Source organism: Colossoma macropomum, unplaced genomic scaffold (assembly GCF_904425465.1).
Source record: "Colossoma macropomum unplaced genomic scaffold, Colossoma_macropomum, whole genome shotgun sequence".
In the NCBI taxonomy this organism is placed as follows: domain Eukaryota; kingdom Metazoa; phylum Chordata; class Actinopteri; order Characiformes; family Serrasalmidae; genus Colossoma; species Colossoma macropomum.
The window spans coordinates 8,059,817-8,079,498 of record NW_023494807.1 but is presented as its reverse complement, the minus strand read 5'-3'; the positions used below and the strand labels follow the sequence as shown (position 1 = coordinate 8,079,498).

The following is a 19,682-nucleotide window of genomic DNA, read 5'->3' as shown; positions in this document are numbered from 1 at the left end:
GCAGATTTCTTTGAGAAACTGAAAGTGAGTCTCCTGAAAAACGTAGAAGCTGTAATAAAGGTAAAGAGTGGACACACTAAATACTGGAAAATGGGGTCCCTTGTTGCCTCCTTCAAGATCGTACAGTATCAATCGGTGACTCACCTTGGCTTTGCCCTGAAAGTTAAAGGTGAGGACGTATTCTCCCGGCCGCGTCTCACTCTGGCGGATCACGAACAGGCCGTGGCTTCGAGCGCCGCCAGCCAGCACCAGCTGAGCCGCCCGCACACGTGACAGCGTCCCGTGGAACCATGGGTAACCCACCAGGCTGCCGTCGCCCTCTGTCTCCCCTGGGGGCTCGCCAGGACCTCCTGAACACAGATCGAAACAGGGAGCATTGTGGGAAGCATAGTGGCCGAAGCTGTGACAGCTGAGTGCGATTTGTTTTCGTTTTTTTCATTGTGGATTTATACATACTGTCACCATGTGACCATCTGCTAAAATGTCTGTGTTTGCCTATGAGTGTGGTCCAGATATGGGCCTTATCCAATAGCAACAACACAGAATGCTGCAAATAGAGGCAGCATTAACCCTTAAAAGGGACCGGTCCACATCATTCTCCCTCTGCTTGATACAGAACCAGTTTCCACTTTTAAAAATACCCAGCTGTGACTGTTCTTCTTTAAATGTACAGGTGTTCCATCAATCTGCAGTATATTTCTTGCATAATTAGCAACTTAGCACTTTTGTCTAGTACATATGGTTCCACAAAGTGCCATAATAGCATGAAACTGACTTTTACTGTGATATATGTTGATATTTTCACTTATTTTGTCTTTCAAGATATGCATTTAAGGGTTAACAGAGTATGCGCAATGTCATACAGTAGATAATCAAGCATAGTAGTCTCTAGCAGAGGTGAACTGTGACTGTTAGAGCTAGATCCCTATAGCTCTAACAGCTCTATAAATATATTGATTAATGCTAATTTCAGTTAGCTATAGGATTTCTAGTATTATGTGAGCTAAGCTAAAACTAATGCATATTTAACTTTTTTTTGAGCCATTCTAAAATACATTCCTTATGTTTTATTAGCAGCTTGAAACAGACATTAACATTTTTTCAATTACTAACAACATTTTGATTTTTTCAATTACTAACAACTGACTGAAACCTGTTTAGCCTACAACTCCATATTCACAGTCAGTGAAGTATCTATAACTTCCAGATGGACTAGATTGTTTTTCTCACAAAATTAGTCCCACCTACTGTAAATCAAAAACGTGATTGGTTGATTCCTCTGTTTGTAGTTAAATCTAATGTGTAAGGCCTTCAGTCCAGCTCCTGAAGTCCTAACCAATGGGAGAGCTCACTTGGCTGTATATATCAAGAAAAAACCCTGATAGGACAATTTTTAGCAGTGTTTCAAGATTTTAACCCTTTTATTTACAATCCAAACTTAACAATTACATTAGAAGAGTACTACAAAAGCATAACAAGTATGATAATTCTATTAAATTAAAATGAATTAACACACATGCATTTTAATTTCTCAGAAATCATTATGTCTTCTCTTAAGGCCTAGAAGGCTCTGAGGGTTACGTGGGGTAATTCGAACTGAACTGCTGCAGAATGTAAAGACCTATGGAATTTGGCTCGGTTTGCATGAAATACTGAAAAAAACTGTGTATTGGATTAAATGAGATAATATAAATTGTCTAAATGCTACTGATTTTCTATGAGGAATAAGACATGCATTTGGGTGTGGGCTGTACCTGGTGGTGGGCTAGCACTCTGAGCCTCTGGAGACTGGAGGAATCGCTCTAAGGGCACATGAGAGGGGTGCTGTGTGAACGGCAGTTCCCTGCAGCGGACAGTGGGGGCGCTGTAATGGTCAGCAGCTGTGGCACACAGCCTCTCAGGAGCCCGATGTACACCTGACAGGAACAGCAAACAAATAGATAATAATCCTGAATCAGTGTCTCTAAATTGCAATTGGTATGAGTAAACAAAACAACAACTATTTTGTTTTTTATGTGTTTAAAAGTGGATGGGAATATTTGCGGACATCCAACAGCTCTTTAGCACTCCATGTGTGGATGCTTTGTAGCGCAGTTAGCTAATGCTCATGTACTGCTGACCCCTACTTGGGCTGTCAAAACAAAATGCAAAATTATGTCCCGTAAAACAAGTGTTCTGTTATCATTAATGTTAGTCGTCATGACGTTTATCATGATGTTAGATCTCATGATGGCTAATTGGAGTACACAGCAAAAATTAGCATGTGACATCAAAAAATAAAATTTATTAAATAAAATTCAATTATACTTGACATGGAAATTCCACTTTAATTACTTGATCCCAGAAAAACGTAGTTCACTTTAGTGATCCCGAGACAATCTCACAACCCTGAGAACTACTGTGGTGCGGAGACCAGCCTGACACCACAATGGCTTTTCAGGATGAATCATTACTTTTATTACTTTCTCGAAAAGTTTAAATTGGAAACTGTACTAGAAAGTCAGTTAACCCACCTTCAGACAGGAGCTCACAACTGCAGGAGGCCACCATGGAGAATTCTTTGGAAGGTTGGCCATGTGGACATGAGGCAAGTTCAATATCATCACCACTGTCCCTGCAATACAGACACAAGGCAACTGTCCTAGTCAAGACTGAGACCAGATTAGGATTAAATAAAAAAGATGTGAAGTCTGTTTCTAGTTAATTTTACACTAATTACACAAAAGGTACCAAAATAATGAATTTACAATAAAAATAATAAATAAACTATCATGTCAGCTGCCTTAACTCTGCATTCTGACTTTTGAAGGCAAAAGACCTTTGGCCGCCTTTCTGCTCAGTTTTTATGTTCGGCTGTATAAAAAAATCAAACGTGCTCATTGATTGGATCCTGAATGAGGAGCTCTGTTTGTCTCTTGACAGCTAGTCTGCAAGCACATTTTATTTTAGACCTGTACTCAATTGCAAAAAAGTTGGGACAGTAGGTAAAATGGACATAACAATAGAATTTTTTACAACCCCATTTCCAAAAAAGTTGTGACGCTGTGCAAAATGTAAATAAAAACAAAATGCAATGACGTGCAAAATATTTTAAACCCTATATTTCATTGAAAATAGTACAAAGACAACAAATCAAATGTTGAAACTGAGAAATTGTATTATTTATTAAAAAATATTTGCCCATTTTGAATTTGATGCCACCAACACATTCCAAAAAAGTTGGGTCAGAGCGATAAAAGACTTGTAAAGTTGTGTAATGCTAAAAACAAAACACCTGGTAGTTGGTTGGCAACAGCTCAATAACATGACTGGGTATAAAAAGAGCATCTCAGGGAGACTGAGTCTTTCAGAAGTAAAGATGAGGAGGGATTGACCACTCTGTGAAAGACTGTGTAGGCAAGTAGTGCAACAATTCAAGAATAACGTTTCTCATCATAAAACAGCAAAGAACTTTTGCTTTTCATCATCTACGGTACATAATAACATTAAAAGACTCAGAGAATCTGGAGAAATCTCTGTATGCAAGGGACAAGGCCAAAAACCAGTATTTGCTGCCTGTGATCTTTGGGCCCTCAGGCAACACTGTGTTAAAAACAGACATGATTCTGTAGTGGAAAACACTGCATGGGCTCAGGAACACTTCTGAAAACCACTGTCGCTGAATCCACAAATGCAAGTTTAAACTCTTAAATGCAAAGAAGAAACCATATACAAGCAGGATCCAGAAATGCTGCCACCTTCTCTGGGCCTGAGCTCATTTAAAATAAAAAAGAGGTGAAGTGGAAAAGTGTCCTGTGGTCTGACGAATCAACATTTGAAATTCTTTTTGGAAATCATGGTCGCTGTGTCCTCCGGGCTAAAGAGCACTCAGCTTATCAGTGCACAGTTCAAAAGCAAGTATTCATGATGGTATAGGGGTCCATTAGTGCACATGGCATGGGTGACGTGCACATCTATGAAAGCATCATTAATGCTGAACGATATATACATGGTTTGGCGACATATTCTGCCATCCAGGCGACGTCTTTTTCAGGTAAGGCCTTGATTATTTCAGCAAGACAGTGTCAAACCATATTCTGCATGTATTACAACAGCATTGCTTGTATTAAAAGAGTCTGGGTGCTAAACTGGCCTGCCTGCAGTCCAGACCTGTCACCACTGGTAACATTTAGAGGGTTATGAAATTACCAGTTCCCAAACACTTACAGAGTGTTGTTAAAAGAAGAGGTGATGAAACACAGTGGTAAACATGAACCCGTCCCAAATTTTTTGGAACGTGCTGCTGGCCTCAAATTCAAAATGGACATATATTTTTCAAAAAACAATAAAATTTCTCACTTTCAACATTTGATGTGTTGTCTTTGTACTATTTTCAATGAAATACAGGGTTCAACTGATTTGCACATCATTGCAACTTTTTTGGAAATGGGGTTGTACATGTATATAACTGAATACAGCACAAATAAGTATATATATATATATATATATATATATATATATATATATATATATATATATATATATATATATATATGCTACTTCCAGATATGATGTCTGCAACACAAACTGTCCAATGGTTGTATGTATTGCATCTGGTAGCAGCCTGGACAATGAACTCAATGAATCCCTAAAAAAAAATGCCTCCTACAACCCAGTCCAGTGCTGTCCAGAGTGGTCAGGAGCTGTCAAACTCTCCTCACACTGCATGATCTATGGCTGTGTGCTGTGTCCACCCCACCCTGCCTTCTTTCCTTCCCTCCGTTCAGTCGTGGGCAAATATTTATCTCTCGTTTACCCGGGGTCTATGCAGTCCTGGATGTCGGCGACCCAGGAGTTTTTCTGCAGAGAGTCGATGGTCTCCAAGATGTACTCCCCGCCATTTTCCACCTGTGACGACACACAGCACAAAGCCACGGTTGTGTGCGGGACCTGCTCAAATATTCCACATCACGGCACTGTTTACCAGCAGCTAAATTACACAGATTATTAATTCCACACTGGACAGCTGCAAATGTTCCACTAATGTCATTAATGTGGGAGCAAATAAACCCTTTAGACTGCAGGCTTATGTCTAAGCAGGCATTCCACAGATGTTTCCACATGTCGGTGTAATTAAATCTTTAACATTAACAGAGTTTATATGAAACCATTCTGAGAAACGTACCAAGAATTGTTCACAGTGGTGGTGATAGGAACCAGATGTCCACCTCTAAAAGCTCCCTTACAGAAAGGTACTACATGTAATGGTTATGAATTCACTGCCTGATGTCTGAGACATTGTTTTAAAATCTTTTCATGGCGGAAGAACACATGCAGGTCATTATAAGGCAAAATAGTCACTTATTTTTTCAGATTTTTCTTATTTAGCATCATCAACATCACATATAAAAGCTCAGAAGACTCGTGTAGGTTAACTGGTGGTTCTGGATAGTAAATAAAATAGCTATATTAATGTTGTAGACATGGTGACCCCTGGTTCCTATCACCACCACTGTAAAGCAAATTCAGGTCCATACATTTCTCTACAAATGAGCCATTTCACGTCAAACCACTCTGAAAGACTTTGTTTACATCTCAACGACTGAAATACGACAAGATTTCAAAAAATCAGTGGGAATTCCCCTTTAATTTACTAATCTTAATGCATAAGAAGCAAAAACTACTATGCATTATTCACCAACTGCTATGAAATTAAATGTGATGAGAAATGAGGAAAGACAAGTACCAACAAATATGTAAGACAGACAGTAAAGTGACTCTACCTTCAGCACAAAGGTATTGTCTTTGTCCGGCATCTCCAGAGGCATCGTGGTCCTCACTTCCACGATGGCCGACAGAGGCACGCTAACCTTGGGCTTGGAGGACTGGAAAACAAATGCAATTAAGGTTAAAGCTATAAAATCACACACAGCACTGTCCATCTGAGAAAATCTGTAAAGCTATTTATCTGGGCAGTTATTCAAAAACACTAACATTAGAATAAAAACAAGTCAACAGTATGTTGTGATTTGGTGTGTGTGAGCATGTTAGCTTAGCTATTTCCAAAGCTCTCCTCAAACAAACCCAGTATTTACAGCTGACCATCCATCATGAGAAGAAACATGATTCTAGGCTTTCTGGAAGTTCTAGATACGTCACTGACTGTGAAAACGAGCTGTAGTCTAACCAGGTTTCGGTTAGTTGTTAGGAATGTAAAACAGTAGCAGCAGCTCTATGGACTCTTTACTGAGACTCTAAAAGGCCTGGCTGTACAATTCACAGTTCGCCACTGACAAAGTCATACAAACCACATAAGCAAGTCTGTTTGAGGTTAGTTAACAACTTGGCACAGTTTGACGCAACTGTGTAATGATTTAGACTGGCAGTTAGCATGATGCTAACGCTAACTTTCCATTGCTTGTTAGCTACATTAGCCTCCACTGCAAAACTAAACAAGTGAACTTCTTGACTGAAACATGTATAATTGTCATATTTTAAGTCTACCTACACATAAATCAGATATATTGCCACATATATCATGAAGGGACAGACATATAGTTTAAAATACACAAATATATACACTGATCAGGCATAACATTATGACCACCTCCTTGTTTCTACGCTCATTGTCCATTTTATCAGCTCCACTTACTATATAGGTGCACTTTGTAGTTCTACAGTTACAGACTGTAGTTCATCTGTTTCTCTGCATACTTTTTTAGCCCCCTTTTATCCTGTTCTTCAGTGGTCAGGACCCCCATGGACCACCACAGAGCAGGTACTATTTGGGTGGTGGATCATTCTCAGCACTGCAGTAACACTGATGTGGTGGTGGTGTGTTAGTGTGTGTTGTGCTGGTCTGAGTGGATCAGACACAGCAGTGCTACTGGAGTTTTTAAACACCTCAGTGTCACCGCTGGACTGAGAATAGTCCACCAACCAAAAATATCCAGCCAACAGCGTCCTGTGGGCAGCATCCTGTGACCAGTGATGAAGGACTAGAGGATGACCAACACAAACTGGGCAGCAGCAGATGAGCTATCGTCTCTGACTTTACATCTACAAGGTGGACTGACGAGGTAGGAGTGTCTAATAGAGCGGACAGTGAGCGGACATAGTGTTTAAAAACTCCAGCAGCACTGCTGTGTCCGATCTACTCAGACCAGCGCAACACACACTAACACACTACCAAACAGTACCTGCTCTGTGAGGGTCCATGGGGGTCCTGACCACTGAAGAACAGGGTAAAAGGGGGCTAACGAAGTATGCAGAGAAACAGATGGACTACAGTCTGTAACTGTAGAACTACAAAGTGCACCTATATAGTAAGTGGAGCTGATAAAATGGACAATGAGCGTAGAAACAAGGAGGTGGTCATAACGTTATGCCTGATTGGTGTATGCAAATATATGTCTTATTTGAAATCCATACACTGCCATACATGGAAATCTGACATATGGAACTGTATGGATTTTGTGATGCATATTGTGTATTGTGAAAATGTCTTGAAGTACTGTGATATATTTGCTGTATCGCTCACCCCTCCTGTAATACTGTAATAGAGAGAGGGCCATGGGAGAAGTATAAAACCTTCTCATAGCTGTACTGTCCCTCTAGTATTGTCCAAAGAGAGAGAGAGAGAGAGAGAGAGAGAGAGAGAGAGAGAGAGAGAGAGAGGGAGTGATGTATGAATCATCTGTTGATTAAATCACTGTGGAGTGACTGCTGTGATTTGTTTTCATATTCTAGCAGCTCAAATCGGAGTAATTGCAGGAGTGAGTGTGTATGCGTGTGTTCTGCAGGGCTGTGAAGTGTGGCTGAAGCTGCAGTCAGCACGCTATCAATCTCACTTTAGCCTCACACAGCACTTCCTCTCTGGCTGCTGTGTCCAGCTCCAGATATGAGACAGAATCATAGCCTGGGTGTTACAGCTCTGTTTCTCAACTCGCCAAGTACATGTTTCTGTGCTTCATCATGCTTGATTTAAGCCACTTCCTGAATATCAAGCTTTTTGTAAGTCAGATCAGGTGCAGAGAAAGCACACAGACTCAGAGTCGATCCCAAAAAGAATCGATTCCTCGATTCCAGGCATTCAGGAATCGAAAGTAGAGTCCAAAGCTTCGGATTCTACACAGTGAAGTTCAGCACACAGAGAGTCAGATACTCTGCTGTCTTTGCCTAGACCAGGGGTCGGCAACATGCGGCTCTTTTACTGCCCTGTTGCGGCTCCACAGCAGAATTAGATCTGTAGGTAAAAATAAAATAATCCTCCTTTGCAGTAAAATAAAGCTCTGCTGGTCGTTCAACACAGTTTTAACACTAAATGATCTTAAATGCTGGAGTTAATGTAGACCTGCTAATTCACCCTTTAACCCTGAAGGCTGGCGTGCAATCCCGCCTAGCTAGCTAATGAAACGACAAAGAGAGAGATTTAAGACGAACATCGATCATTTGGAGACGAATGGACTTCGCATTTATAATCACTCCAGCTGGTTTTCTGCACTGAGAAACTGTCAAACACTAAAAGTCTAATAACATCACGGCCGTGATGTTATTTCGCAATAACACACTCCCTCTCGTGTTCTATTGCTTAAATATCACCCACCCCTAGTTTGTTGCAAAAGAAATGAGGCTGACAAGCTAAATATGCCTGAAAATGTATCAGTTCACTAATGAACCAAAGTGTTTTGTATTGTGGTGTTTTATAGGTACTGGTTTTGTATTGTGTTGTAAACTAAGTATGTATTGTAGCATTTTAGAGACGAAGACAGAAGCAAGAAGCAAGAAAGCATGTACAGTTCAGCCGGATTTCCCTTTAAGAATCTAATCTAGGCTCCTGAGCTTTCAGTTTTCATTTGCTAGTGCAAACCAAACGTCCACTTGACACTTGGCTTTTGCATGTAAGGAAGAGCCAGAAGACGGCTGCTTCCTCTGCACCATGAACTGCTGTTTTATCTGCCGGTCATTTGGCCAGGAAGAGGAAGCCGTTAGCGGGTCACTCCCGGGAGAAGCACTGAAGATTTGCTTCAGAGCTGATGAAGCGGATGAGGATGAACGTATCTGGTGTACATCTGCACTTCAGGGGAATACTGTCAAAACGCAGCCAATTATGACAAGTTACAGTCCTGAACAGGCCTCAGGCCACCTCGTAAAATATCATTTAAAGCTATTTGTCTGCGTAGTAAGAGTTTATCTGCACTTAGAAACACTAGAATAAATCCAAATAAGCATTAATACATACATCAATCAGGCATCATAACATTATGACCCCCTCTTTGTTTCTATGCTCATTGTCCATTTCATCAGCTCCACTTACTATATAGGTGCACTTTGTAGTTCTACAATTACAGACTGTAGTCCATCTGTTTCTCTGCATACTTTGTTAGCCCCCTTTTACCCTGTTCTTCAGTGGTCAGGACCCCTATGGACCCTCACAGAGCAGGTACTATTTGGGTGGTGGATCATTTTTAGCACTGCAGTAACACTGATGTGGTGGTGGTGTGTTAGTGTGTGTTGCGCTGGTCCGAGTGGATCAGACACAGCAGTGGTGCTGGAGTTTTTTAAGCTGCTGCACTGACGTTGAACCGTATGCTTGCACAGGGTCTGTATGTCCAAAAGGTCAAAACAAGCTCAAAGTAAAGTGTGCATTACATTTACTAAGTTACTGTCCACCACTGCTTACATGGCATTAGAGTTTATTCGTATTTCTCCTAGTCTGATCGTGTTTTTACAACTGAAAACCCACCGAGAGCCCAGATAAACACTATTTTGATGTTCTAAGGTGGGCTGACATCTGCACAGTACTGTATGTCGAGTCTCTAAAAACACTGACACATACATCTGTGGCTTTTTTATCTGCTAAAGTAGTTCAGCTTTGACTGGCACAGTAACAACAATCTAGCTTGCTAACATACACCAACATACCGTCTATAAATAACCTGAACCAAGACGTATATATTGGATAATTACAAGAGGAGTAATTCAATACTAACATGGTATCGACACCTACGGATTTATGCTGACCTATACATAGCCCTGTGTGGGAATCTGTGCCCAAAGGGGTGGGCAGCAGGACACTGACAGATCTGGACACAGTACAGCAGACTCAGGCCAGCTGACGCAAAGCCAGGCCTGACTGTCCTCAGGTCAAAACTGGATCATACACCAGCTGGCAAATTTACACAGTCAGCAGTGCAGTCCTCACATTACTGTGACTTCCAGAATGCGCATCCTCACTCTGCAGTACACAGACTCACTGGTCAGTTTATTAGAAACACCTACTTTGTCTTTCCACTCACTGGTCACTTTATTAGAAACACCTACTCTGTCTTTCCACTCGCTGGCCATTTTATTAGAAACACCTGTTATGTGCTTCCACTCACTAGCCACTTTATTAGAAACACCTACCCTGTAGGTCACTCTACTGTTATACTCTACAGTTATAGCCCATCTGTTGCTTCACAATTTATCAGCCCCACTGCATCACTCATCATAGGACATTTTCTAACCACATGACCACTGCTGACCAGAAATAATTTGCCTGGAGATTCTGCTGACCAACTGCTGAGTAAAATCTGGACCAGAGCGGGACATTTCCTGCTGTAGAACCAGCGACTCAACTCATTTCGATTTCATCTTACTTATATAAAACTTTTTTTTTTGTTTTTTACAAATAAAGTTGCTAAAATGTGGCTTTGCAAATCAGAGTTCAGACCTCTAATGAGCAACACCAGACTGCAGAATTACGATGCAAAAAAATGTCTCGTCAGCTATTCATTCAGAGACTTTGGCAATGTTTCCTTCGAAGGGGAATTCTACCGATTTTTAAAAATCTCGACACAATTTAGTCACTGAGATGAAAACCGCCATTCAGAGTGGTTTGATGTGAAACGAATAAATGTAGAAAATTTACTGACCTGGGGACTATTTCGCCTTTACAATTCCATTTTAGTATCTCTCGACCATGTATTTAGAAAAAAAAAACAACTCTCAAAGCTAAAGTTAAACAATGTCTTATAGGCAAGTAAAATCAAACTTCAGACATCTGGTTTCTATCTGGTGAACAATAATGACTCTAAAATGAAGCATTTTGCCTCAAAACCTATCTGAATTTAATCATGAAGAGATTTAGAAAAAAAATTGATGGAATTGATTGAATTCATTAAAACTCCCAGGGGGCTCCCGAGTGGCGCAACCGTCTAAGCTGTGGCCCGTTCATCAGGAGATCGCGATTTCGATCTTTGGTGATGCCACAGCCGTCCGTGGCCGGGAGTCCAATAAAGCACAATTGGCCTCCCTCTCTGGGTGGGTAGGATGGCCCCCCCTTCTCTCCCCATCAGAGAACTTGTAGAGAGGAGAATTACCACTCTACAATGTCTTCCGGGTTTCTCAGACGCTAGAGGGCGCTCCCAAGTGAGTCCAAAATGAATGGGTTGATATGGAGCATTTGAGCAAAATCATAGTTTATAAATGTTTAAACATTTTTAATGTAAAAGAATACATTCACCTTCTGAACACAGAACAGCATAAAACATTTTAACACTGCTGTTATATTTTTAAGAGCTTTTAAACTCGAGCTATAGGAGTTTAAAATGGCGCCTCATGTACGTCCATGACGTCAGTGAGCGCGAACAGCCAATGAGCTGCTCCGCTCACCAATCAATCACGCTCTAGCAGTAATGCCCGCCTTCTGCTGCCCGTCTGCTGTTAAAAAAAGGGAATATAAAGGTAAGATTTCTTTGTTTTTTAGTGAAAAACAACTTTTTACTTTCTAAAATTAAAGAAACGTTCTGGGCGAGTGATTAGAATCTATTTTAACCTTTCGTTTTTAGCCGTTGAACGCCATTTACTCCCATTCATTGAGGACTCACTCGCGGGCGCCCTCTGCTGTTTAGCAGTCCTGTTTATGATATAACGGGGGGAATAGGAAGAGGCCAGGCTCCTCATAAACCGGCTCTGTCCCTATCACTGAATGCGATGCTAGTCAGCACAGGCGTCTGACTCCTCCAAGCGTGTTCAGCTGTCCAGTGACGTTGCGTCAGCGGCAGTTTGAAAAGATGCGATAGCCTGTGCTAGCCTTCGCCCTCCTAGCGCTGGTAGTATCGTGTGATTGGGGAAGTTCTAACTAGTGGGTAGAATTGGAGACGACTAAATTGGGGAGAAAATCAGGGAAATGTAAAAAAAACCTAATACCAGAGTAGCTGAGCTTTTTGTGAGCTACTGTGTTTCTTATCACTGTGTAAAAGAAGCTCCATGCTGCCTTTATTGCTGGATGCACTGTGACTGTGTCTGAGAAAACAGTCAAACCAAAATTCATGCTACCTACATCTGCTGCATCAGAGTAACAATAAAAGTGTGAATTGTGGTTTATGGTTTGAGACAAAAAAAAATCCACAATTGTTTGTCTAAATCAGATTACCTTTGGCGGCACGTAGAACTCGAGCAAGAACTTTTCGCCGCCTTCCGAGGCGGCTCCCGTCTTCCTGAGCAGCAGCCTGCACTTCTGCCACTGCGCCGTCCCCACGCAGTTGGTGTCGTCGGCCACCATGTAGCGCAGCGCCCCCTCCCTCTGGATCTCCAGCAGCTCGGCCCCCCGGTGGCTCTGTGAACCGCGTGCCAACCTCAGCTTCTGGCTCCAGCGGTCAGGACCGCCAGCCTCCCCTCCGTTTGCCTTCCTGTCCCCTTCTGGAGACGCTCGGCGGTGCCAGATCTCCCTGACCCCGTCCATCACGCACAGGCTCATGTTGCGCAGCGAGAAGCCCTTCTTGAAGCGTGCTTTGGGGTGGTGATGGCCCAGAGACACGTCCTCTGAGCTCCGTGACTGGCCCAAGGCTGACACCTTGTGGGAGGCGGAGCTTCCTCCAGCACCCCCTCCTCCCACGCTGTCCATGCTGTCCAGTGATTCGCTGGAGGCGCCCGCGTCCTTGCGCCGCTGGTAGAGGTCGTGGCCGTAGGGCGGCGGACAGCTCCGGAGGCCGGCGAAGGGCACAATGCTATACTTGGGGGCGGAGCCTGGAGAGCCCGGCTCCCGCGCCTGGCTGAGGGCAGCCACGAAACAGTCCAGGAAGTGGCGGGCGAAGTGCTGAGAGAAGCTGGCGTCGGCACCCGGCGAGTCGTAGCACGGGTTCTCGCTGATGAAGCGACGGAACTTGTGGGCAAAGTCGGCGGCGGAGGCGCGGGCATGCAGCTCGCAGAACTCCTTCCAGTCGGGCGGTGGGCACGAGGAGGAGAGCTCCGGGCTGCTGGGCGCCCCGTCGCCATTCATCCCTGGGCCATGCCAACGCCCCGGCAGAGCGCTGAGAGGACACAGAGAGGAAGAGCGGGTCAGACACGACATCACAGACAAAGGAACAGCTTCTTACCCCAAGCAGTGTCTCTTTAAGAGCAACTGCAGTTTAACTGCACCGCAAAAAATTATATGTCAGCAAGTGAAAACATCTAAAGTCTAGTCATTTATATAATATTTCTCATAGAGATTGTAAGAATGTTTAAATATTATGATGATTTCTCAGCGCTTTAAATCATCTTAACTACAGATATTGTCTTATCAATTGGCAGATCATTTGGCTGTTTCAAAACAGAATGCAGATCATTTTGAAGCACAAATAAAAAGAAGCAGTGTTGAAAATAACCAATGTGGAAGAAAAATACATACACATATTTTTGCTCATATTAAAAATATGTGCCATGTTTAAATATTTAAATAGATGCCAATGTATGCATATTATTATTATTATTATTATTATTATTATTATTACTAAGCTCCATCAACACATGGCTAGAGTTTCTCCAGAATATCCTGTCTTCTGTTGGGGTCTTCAGGCTTCTGAATGGCTGGTCCATGATCCCCCTTATATATATAAATATGTGTCATACGTTATGTAACAGTGTCAATTTTTTATATTTGCTTATACATCAAACATATGTGGAAATATAAAACAAATATACACAAAATATATTTCCTTTGCATGTGGAAAGCAACAGAACAACCTGCCAACAGAACAAGAGAGTATTACTCTATATTAAAAACTAGATTACTTAAACTACATACATTTAAAGTGAAAAAAGACAAAAATTAAGTTGAATAACTGTATAAAATTTTTACAATAATCTCAAAAAGAGAAATATTAGATATATTGACAACATAAAAGATGATTTCACTTGCGAAAATATCTTTTTTTGCAGTGTGCTGAAATTTTTTTTGATGATTTATAAGTGCAAATAAGAAGAGTCAGAGCCCTTTCACTGTTAAATCAGAAACAAATGCTGTGGGCTATCGTTACATTGAAGTTATATACAGTGATGTCAGTGTAAAGTGCACAAGTTAAAACTGATTAATACACTGTTAGCACGCTGTAAATAACAGTGCCTTTATTTTAGTCTTTTGTAGCTGGGTCATTCTACAGAAACAGATATATTACACTTAAAAAAACATGTTAGGGTTACAATTAATTAATATTTTAGAATAAATCAATAAATTATCTTAACAATTACACCTTCTTGAGTCTCAATTTAGCAATATTGGATTTTAAATCAATTATCTAGAATTCCAAGCACCACAGAAGAGCTCGTCCCCACAGTCATGTGTAAAGGGCGAGGCCATATTTTGAGGTAAAAACCATGTTTTTCTGCGATTTTAACTGCAATAATCTATACACGACTATGGAATATATGATTTAAATGGCATAAAGAAAACAAATGAAAACAAATAAATATTATAAAATACATAATGAAAGTTGTGGTCCCCAGGAGTTGCGTCACTGGTGTTTCTGCATAACAAAAAATCTCTTATTTTGAAATAAAAATCACACTGATGACATCACGACTTCCTTTTACCTATTTTCTGAGGATCTATGAAGAAAAGCTCATGAGTCCACTGAGTCTTTCAGTTATCAGAGATTTTCTCATTTAGCTCATGATTTCATATGAAGCAGCACTGCTGTGTCTGATCCACTCAGACCAGCGCAACACACACTAACACACCACCGCCACGTCAGTGCTACTGCAGTGCTGAGAATGATCCACTGCCCAAATAGTACCTGCTCTGTGAGGGTCCATGGGGGTCCTGACCACAGAAGAACAGGGTAAAAGGGGGCTAACAAAGTATGCAGAGAAACAGATGGACTACAGTCTGTAATTGTAGAACTACAAAGTGCACCTATATAGTAAGTGGAGCTGATAAAATGGACAATGAGCATAGAAACATGGTCATAATGTTATTCCTGATCGGTGTATATACTTTACATAGTCACTGTTAGGCACATCTATGAACTATGTCTGCTACCACCTCCTGCTATCAAACATGTACAGTACTTCACATTTTGGTGTTTTACTGCATGTTTATTATAGTTTCTGTACTTGTGTGAGAACAAATTCCTTTCATGTGAAAACGTAACGCCTAGGAATGACCCTTATTCACATCTGTGTGGGGGAAGTCGAAGAAAGGGAATGGAGGACGAGGGAATGGAGGACTTTGTTTTAGCCTTGGTGAGGGGATGGACTTAGGCAGGCCATTGGTTAGCTTTCACTGAGCATCGTTGAGAAGCTGTACAAAAGAGCGAGAGAATACAAAAAGAGAATTCGTACAAAAGAGTGAAAAAGAGACAGCTGCAGCACTGCTAATGACCACTGGTGCCTGGAACCAACAGGAGAAGACGGGCCTGCTTTCACTGCAGGGTGTGTGTGTGTGTATGTGTGTGTTTGCTCCATGTGAGGGGTAAATGAGGAGTGTGTGATGGAGAGTGTGAAAAGGTCCGTATCAGTGCCAGGGGGCTCTTATATCAGCTATCAATGCAGAGGCCAAAAAACAGTCTTTGTCTTAAAGCGATAAAAAATAAAACTCACATTTTCCTCCCTTGTCAAATATTTAGTCGATCAGCTAAGACATGTTTGGTGTCTTTGGTGCTTCTTTAGTTTCACACTGGAGCTGCCAAGCTAATATAGCGAACAAGTAATGGAAGCTTATACCAGAAGTTCCCAATCCCAGTCCTGGTGACCCATATTTTTGCGGTTTCTCCACACTACACACCTCACCCAGCCAATGAGGCGCATGTTAATTAGTTAACGAGTAAAAAATGTGTGTTTGATAAGACAAAGCGCAAAAACTTCCACAGTGTTGAGTTGCCAGGACTGGGATTGGGAAACCTCGATAATCAGATGGAGATGGGTTTTTACTGCTTTAGCACTGGAGCTATGAGGCTCCTGTACACCAGTTAGCAATCATGAAAACTGCATGTTTAAGTCATCACACTTGCATGATGCTTACTGGAGTGTTTCAGCTTACGTATATAACTTGTTAATAAGGCTGTCATTATCAATTATATTACTAATTGAGTAATCTGGTAATTATTCTGACGATTTAGAAAAGGTTTTTAAAGTCAAACAATAAAAATGGCTTTCATGAACTTCTCACAGCTGCACATCATTACGTTACCACATTACCTTAGAGGTGCCATACCTTCATTTTCCAAAACTAGGTCAATATTACTCAGTATTACTACTCAGTAATATTACTCACTACTTAAACACATGCATTTGAAGCGTGTAACAGACATTCAAGTGGCATATTCACACACATAGACACATTTTCTAAACCGCTTATCCTCCTGGGTCACAGGAGGGGCTGGAGCCTATCCCAGCAGTCATTGGGCAGAAAGCAGGATACACCCTGGACAGGTCACCAGTCCATCTCAGGGCAGACAGACAGACATATACATTCACACACCTAGGGACAATTTAGAGTCTCCAACTGGCCTGACTGCATGTCTTTGGAAACCCACACAGACAAAGGGAAAACAAGCAAACTCCACACAGAAAGGACCCTGGTCACCCGGCCGGGGAACCAAACCCAGGCCCAGTGATGCTGCTACCCACTGCACCACTGTGCCCAGCATTTACTCTATATTATATATTTACTGTGAATCCTTTCAACTCACTCTGAAGTAGCCAGTTAGTCTTATAGATGTCTGCCGAGCTGCTAAGCCAAGACCTATTTACATGAAAGCTTTCATGCTTTCAAAAGAAGAAGAAAAGCATACACTGTTACTTCATAGACGTGATTAATGAGATCCTGCTGGTGTGGGTTTCCTATTTTTCAGTGATGGACACTAAAGAGACCTGAGCACTCATAGTACATCACTGGAGAATCTTTAGACTGTTAAACATGACTTTATCATGAGCAGCGAATTCTTCAAGTAATTTATCTCAAATTTAAATTTAATTTAAAATTTAACTAAGTAACCATAACAGCTCCACACGTCAGCAAATTTAGTCCTGTAGCTTCAACGAAAAACGAAATAAGCAAATTTCAGACACCAAACATCGCGACTGCATTAGGGATAAGGACTATGGAGTATAAGGACTATGGATTATAAGGACTGTGGACTTTAAGGACTATGGACTATAAGCACTCTGGACTTTAAGGACAATGGACTATAAGGACTGTGGACATTAAGGACTATGGATTATAAGGACTATGGACTTTAAGGACTGTGGACATTAAGGACTATGGATTATAAGGACTATGGACTTTAAGGACTGTGGACATTAAGGACTATGGATTGTAAGGACTATGGACTTTAAGGACTATGGAGTATGAGGACTATGGAGTATAAGGACTATGGACTATAAGCACTCTGGACTTTAAGGACCATGGACTATAAGGACTATGGACTAAAGGACTACAGATTATAAGGACTATGGATTATAGACTATGGATTATAAAGACCATGGATTATAAGGACTATGGATTATAAGCACTCTGGACTTTAAGGACTCTGGACTATAAGCACTCTGGACTATAAGGACCATCTGTTTCGATTTGATTTTTTACCAAACTATCACTTTAATCTGCTTCTCGTCTGTGTTCCTCCAGCTCTGACAGACCTTGTATTCCGCTGCTCGCGAGCAAATACCAGCACAAGCTCGCCTGACATTTCTGAGTGATGGCAACACAATCCCCTGGCCTACTTCTCCCAAACGCGAGCGCGAGAGAAAAACATGTTGAGGAGCGGAGGTGTGAATCCGTGAGCGTTTTCTTCCCTGAACGAAGCTGACAGTCAGCTACTCTCGCCCCATTGAGACCGAGAGTCATTCATTCTCTCTCTCGCTCGCTCTCTCTCTCTCTCTTTCTCATGCTCTCCCACAGGCCTCACCAGGCTTCGCTGCTGCCAAGCCTCATTGTATCACAGATAAGCCCTCTTTGTGGTTTTGTGGTGTCAAGCAAAACAACACATTCTATTATCGCCAGCCAGCGTCACGCTTCTCCCTGCCCTCTCCCTCCTCTCTCCTCTTTGCTCTTCTTTCTCCCTCTTCTCTTCTATTCAAACTGCTCTTCTTCTCTGCAGATTACACCATTTTTCCCCGTTTTTTTTTCTTTTTTTCCCTGCTTTTTCAGCTTTCATTCGGGACCCCCCCCATCTACTTTCTTGGAGAACGCAGCCGAGGTCGAAACAGGGCCCATTTGTCATGTCATCACGTGTGTCTTCCAAAGGCCGCTTTATTTTTAGCCTGATCGCAGGACGCTTCCAACGTAGTCAATTCATGGCCAAGTAGGGTCTCCCAGAGGACTCTGACAGTAAAGCTAACTTCTAAACACTCGTGTTGATTTATGAGGCAACATCACAGCTCGGAATCTGCACAAGACATCAGGAAAGCGGAAAGCCAAAGGCCTGATCCCATTTCTTATTTATACCCCTCCGCCTTGTTTTCAAGTGTTACAAGGGGTAGTGATTGAACTCTTTCCCAAGAAATGGGACAATCCTCAAATAAAGAGAACATTACTTCATTAACAGGCTACTAGCGCAGCTCTGCAGGCGGCCCTGCCAGTCTGCAGTGATAGCAGAGGAGGGTAAAGTTCAGCTCCTCACTGCTGGGCTTTAGTTACATTTAGGGAATCATATGCCTTCAAAGAGGGGGGGTGCGATTACTTTGCATATTAATAACTAACTGAATCTTCAGTGCTATGAAGCTGAAGTCAGATATTCACCAGCTTCTCGTGCGAATTTTCCCGTTCCACCTTAAATGAAGCAGCAGTTACATTGTGGCACTTCAGGCGTCAGAACTCCTGGATTATTTAAGGTGGAATGGGAAATTTAGCTAGCTACCAACACATTAGGAGACATTTAATGTGTGCCTCAGAAACACCTTTGTTTGAAGGGCCATGTAGCTCTAACACTTCGTCCTACCCCTGTATCTCAACAAAAATCAGGACACTCTACCCCTAGATGTGAACACACAACATGGAGGGCTAAGGGCTAAGTGGTAGGGGCATGGGGTGAAATGGGATTGAGCCAAAGCGTGCAAATTCAAATATTCACTCAGATCTTGTATCTACAAGCGTTGACCATTTTATCACATATTGTGCAGAAGCCAAAACCACCCTTCATTTATTCAATTTCCAGTCAAAACTGCCACTATAGACAAGTTGTTCATTTGCAGGAAATATTTCTGAAAAGATTAGATATAAGCTATTCCACTTGCATAAGGAAGGAAGTCTAAACAAGAGTTCCTAAAAGTAGAGTTCAAAATATTCTACACAAAATGGGACTCCTATCAACCACACAAGACCTGGTAGACCACCAGAACTGCCCTCAGCAGATAAACAATACTGTGGTAACGAGTGTGTGTGGTCATAGTGTCTAATGGGGGCACTAGAGAAGTCAGGACACATAGCATGTTGTCAGTCTGGTGATGAAGGCCTGGTA

At 41.9% G+C, this 19,682-nt stretch overlaps 1 protein-coding gene across 1 annotated transcript in view; it reads right to left on the bottom strand.

Annotated features, from left to right (window-relative positions):
• Window positions 1-19,682, bottom strand: part of LOC118797330 (SH2B adapter protein 2) — a 47,492-nt gene that overhangs the window by 7,301 nt on the left and 20,509 nt on the right. The window contains exons 2-7 of the mRNA XM_036556659.1: window positions 12,398-13,274; window positions 5,763-5,864; window positions 4,796-4,887; window positions 2,514-2,614; window positions 1,755-1,916; window positions 145-350 (exon numbers count right to left, since the gene is read on the bottom strand). Of these exons, the coding sequence (XP_036412552.1) occupies window positions 145-350; window positions 1,755-1,916; window positions 2,514-2,614; window positions 4,796-4,887; window positions 5,763-5,864; window positions 12,398-13,243 (1,509 nt within the window). The 5' untranslated portion in view covers window positions 13,244-13,274. The remainder of the gene's footprint in view (window positions 1-144; window positions 351-1,754; window positions 1,917-2,513; window positions 2,615-4,795; window positions 4,888-5,762; window positions 5,865-12,397; window positions 13,275-19,682) is intronic.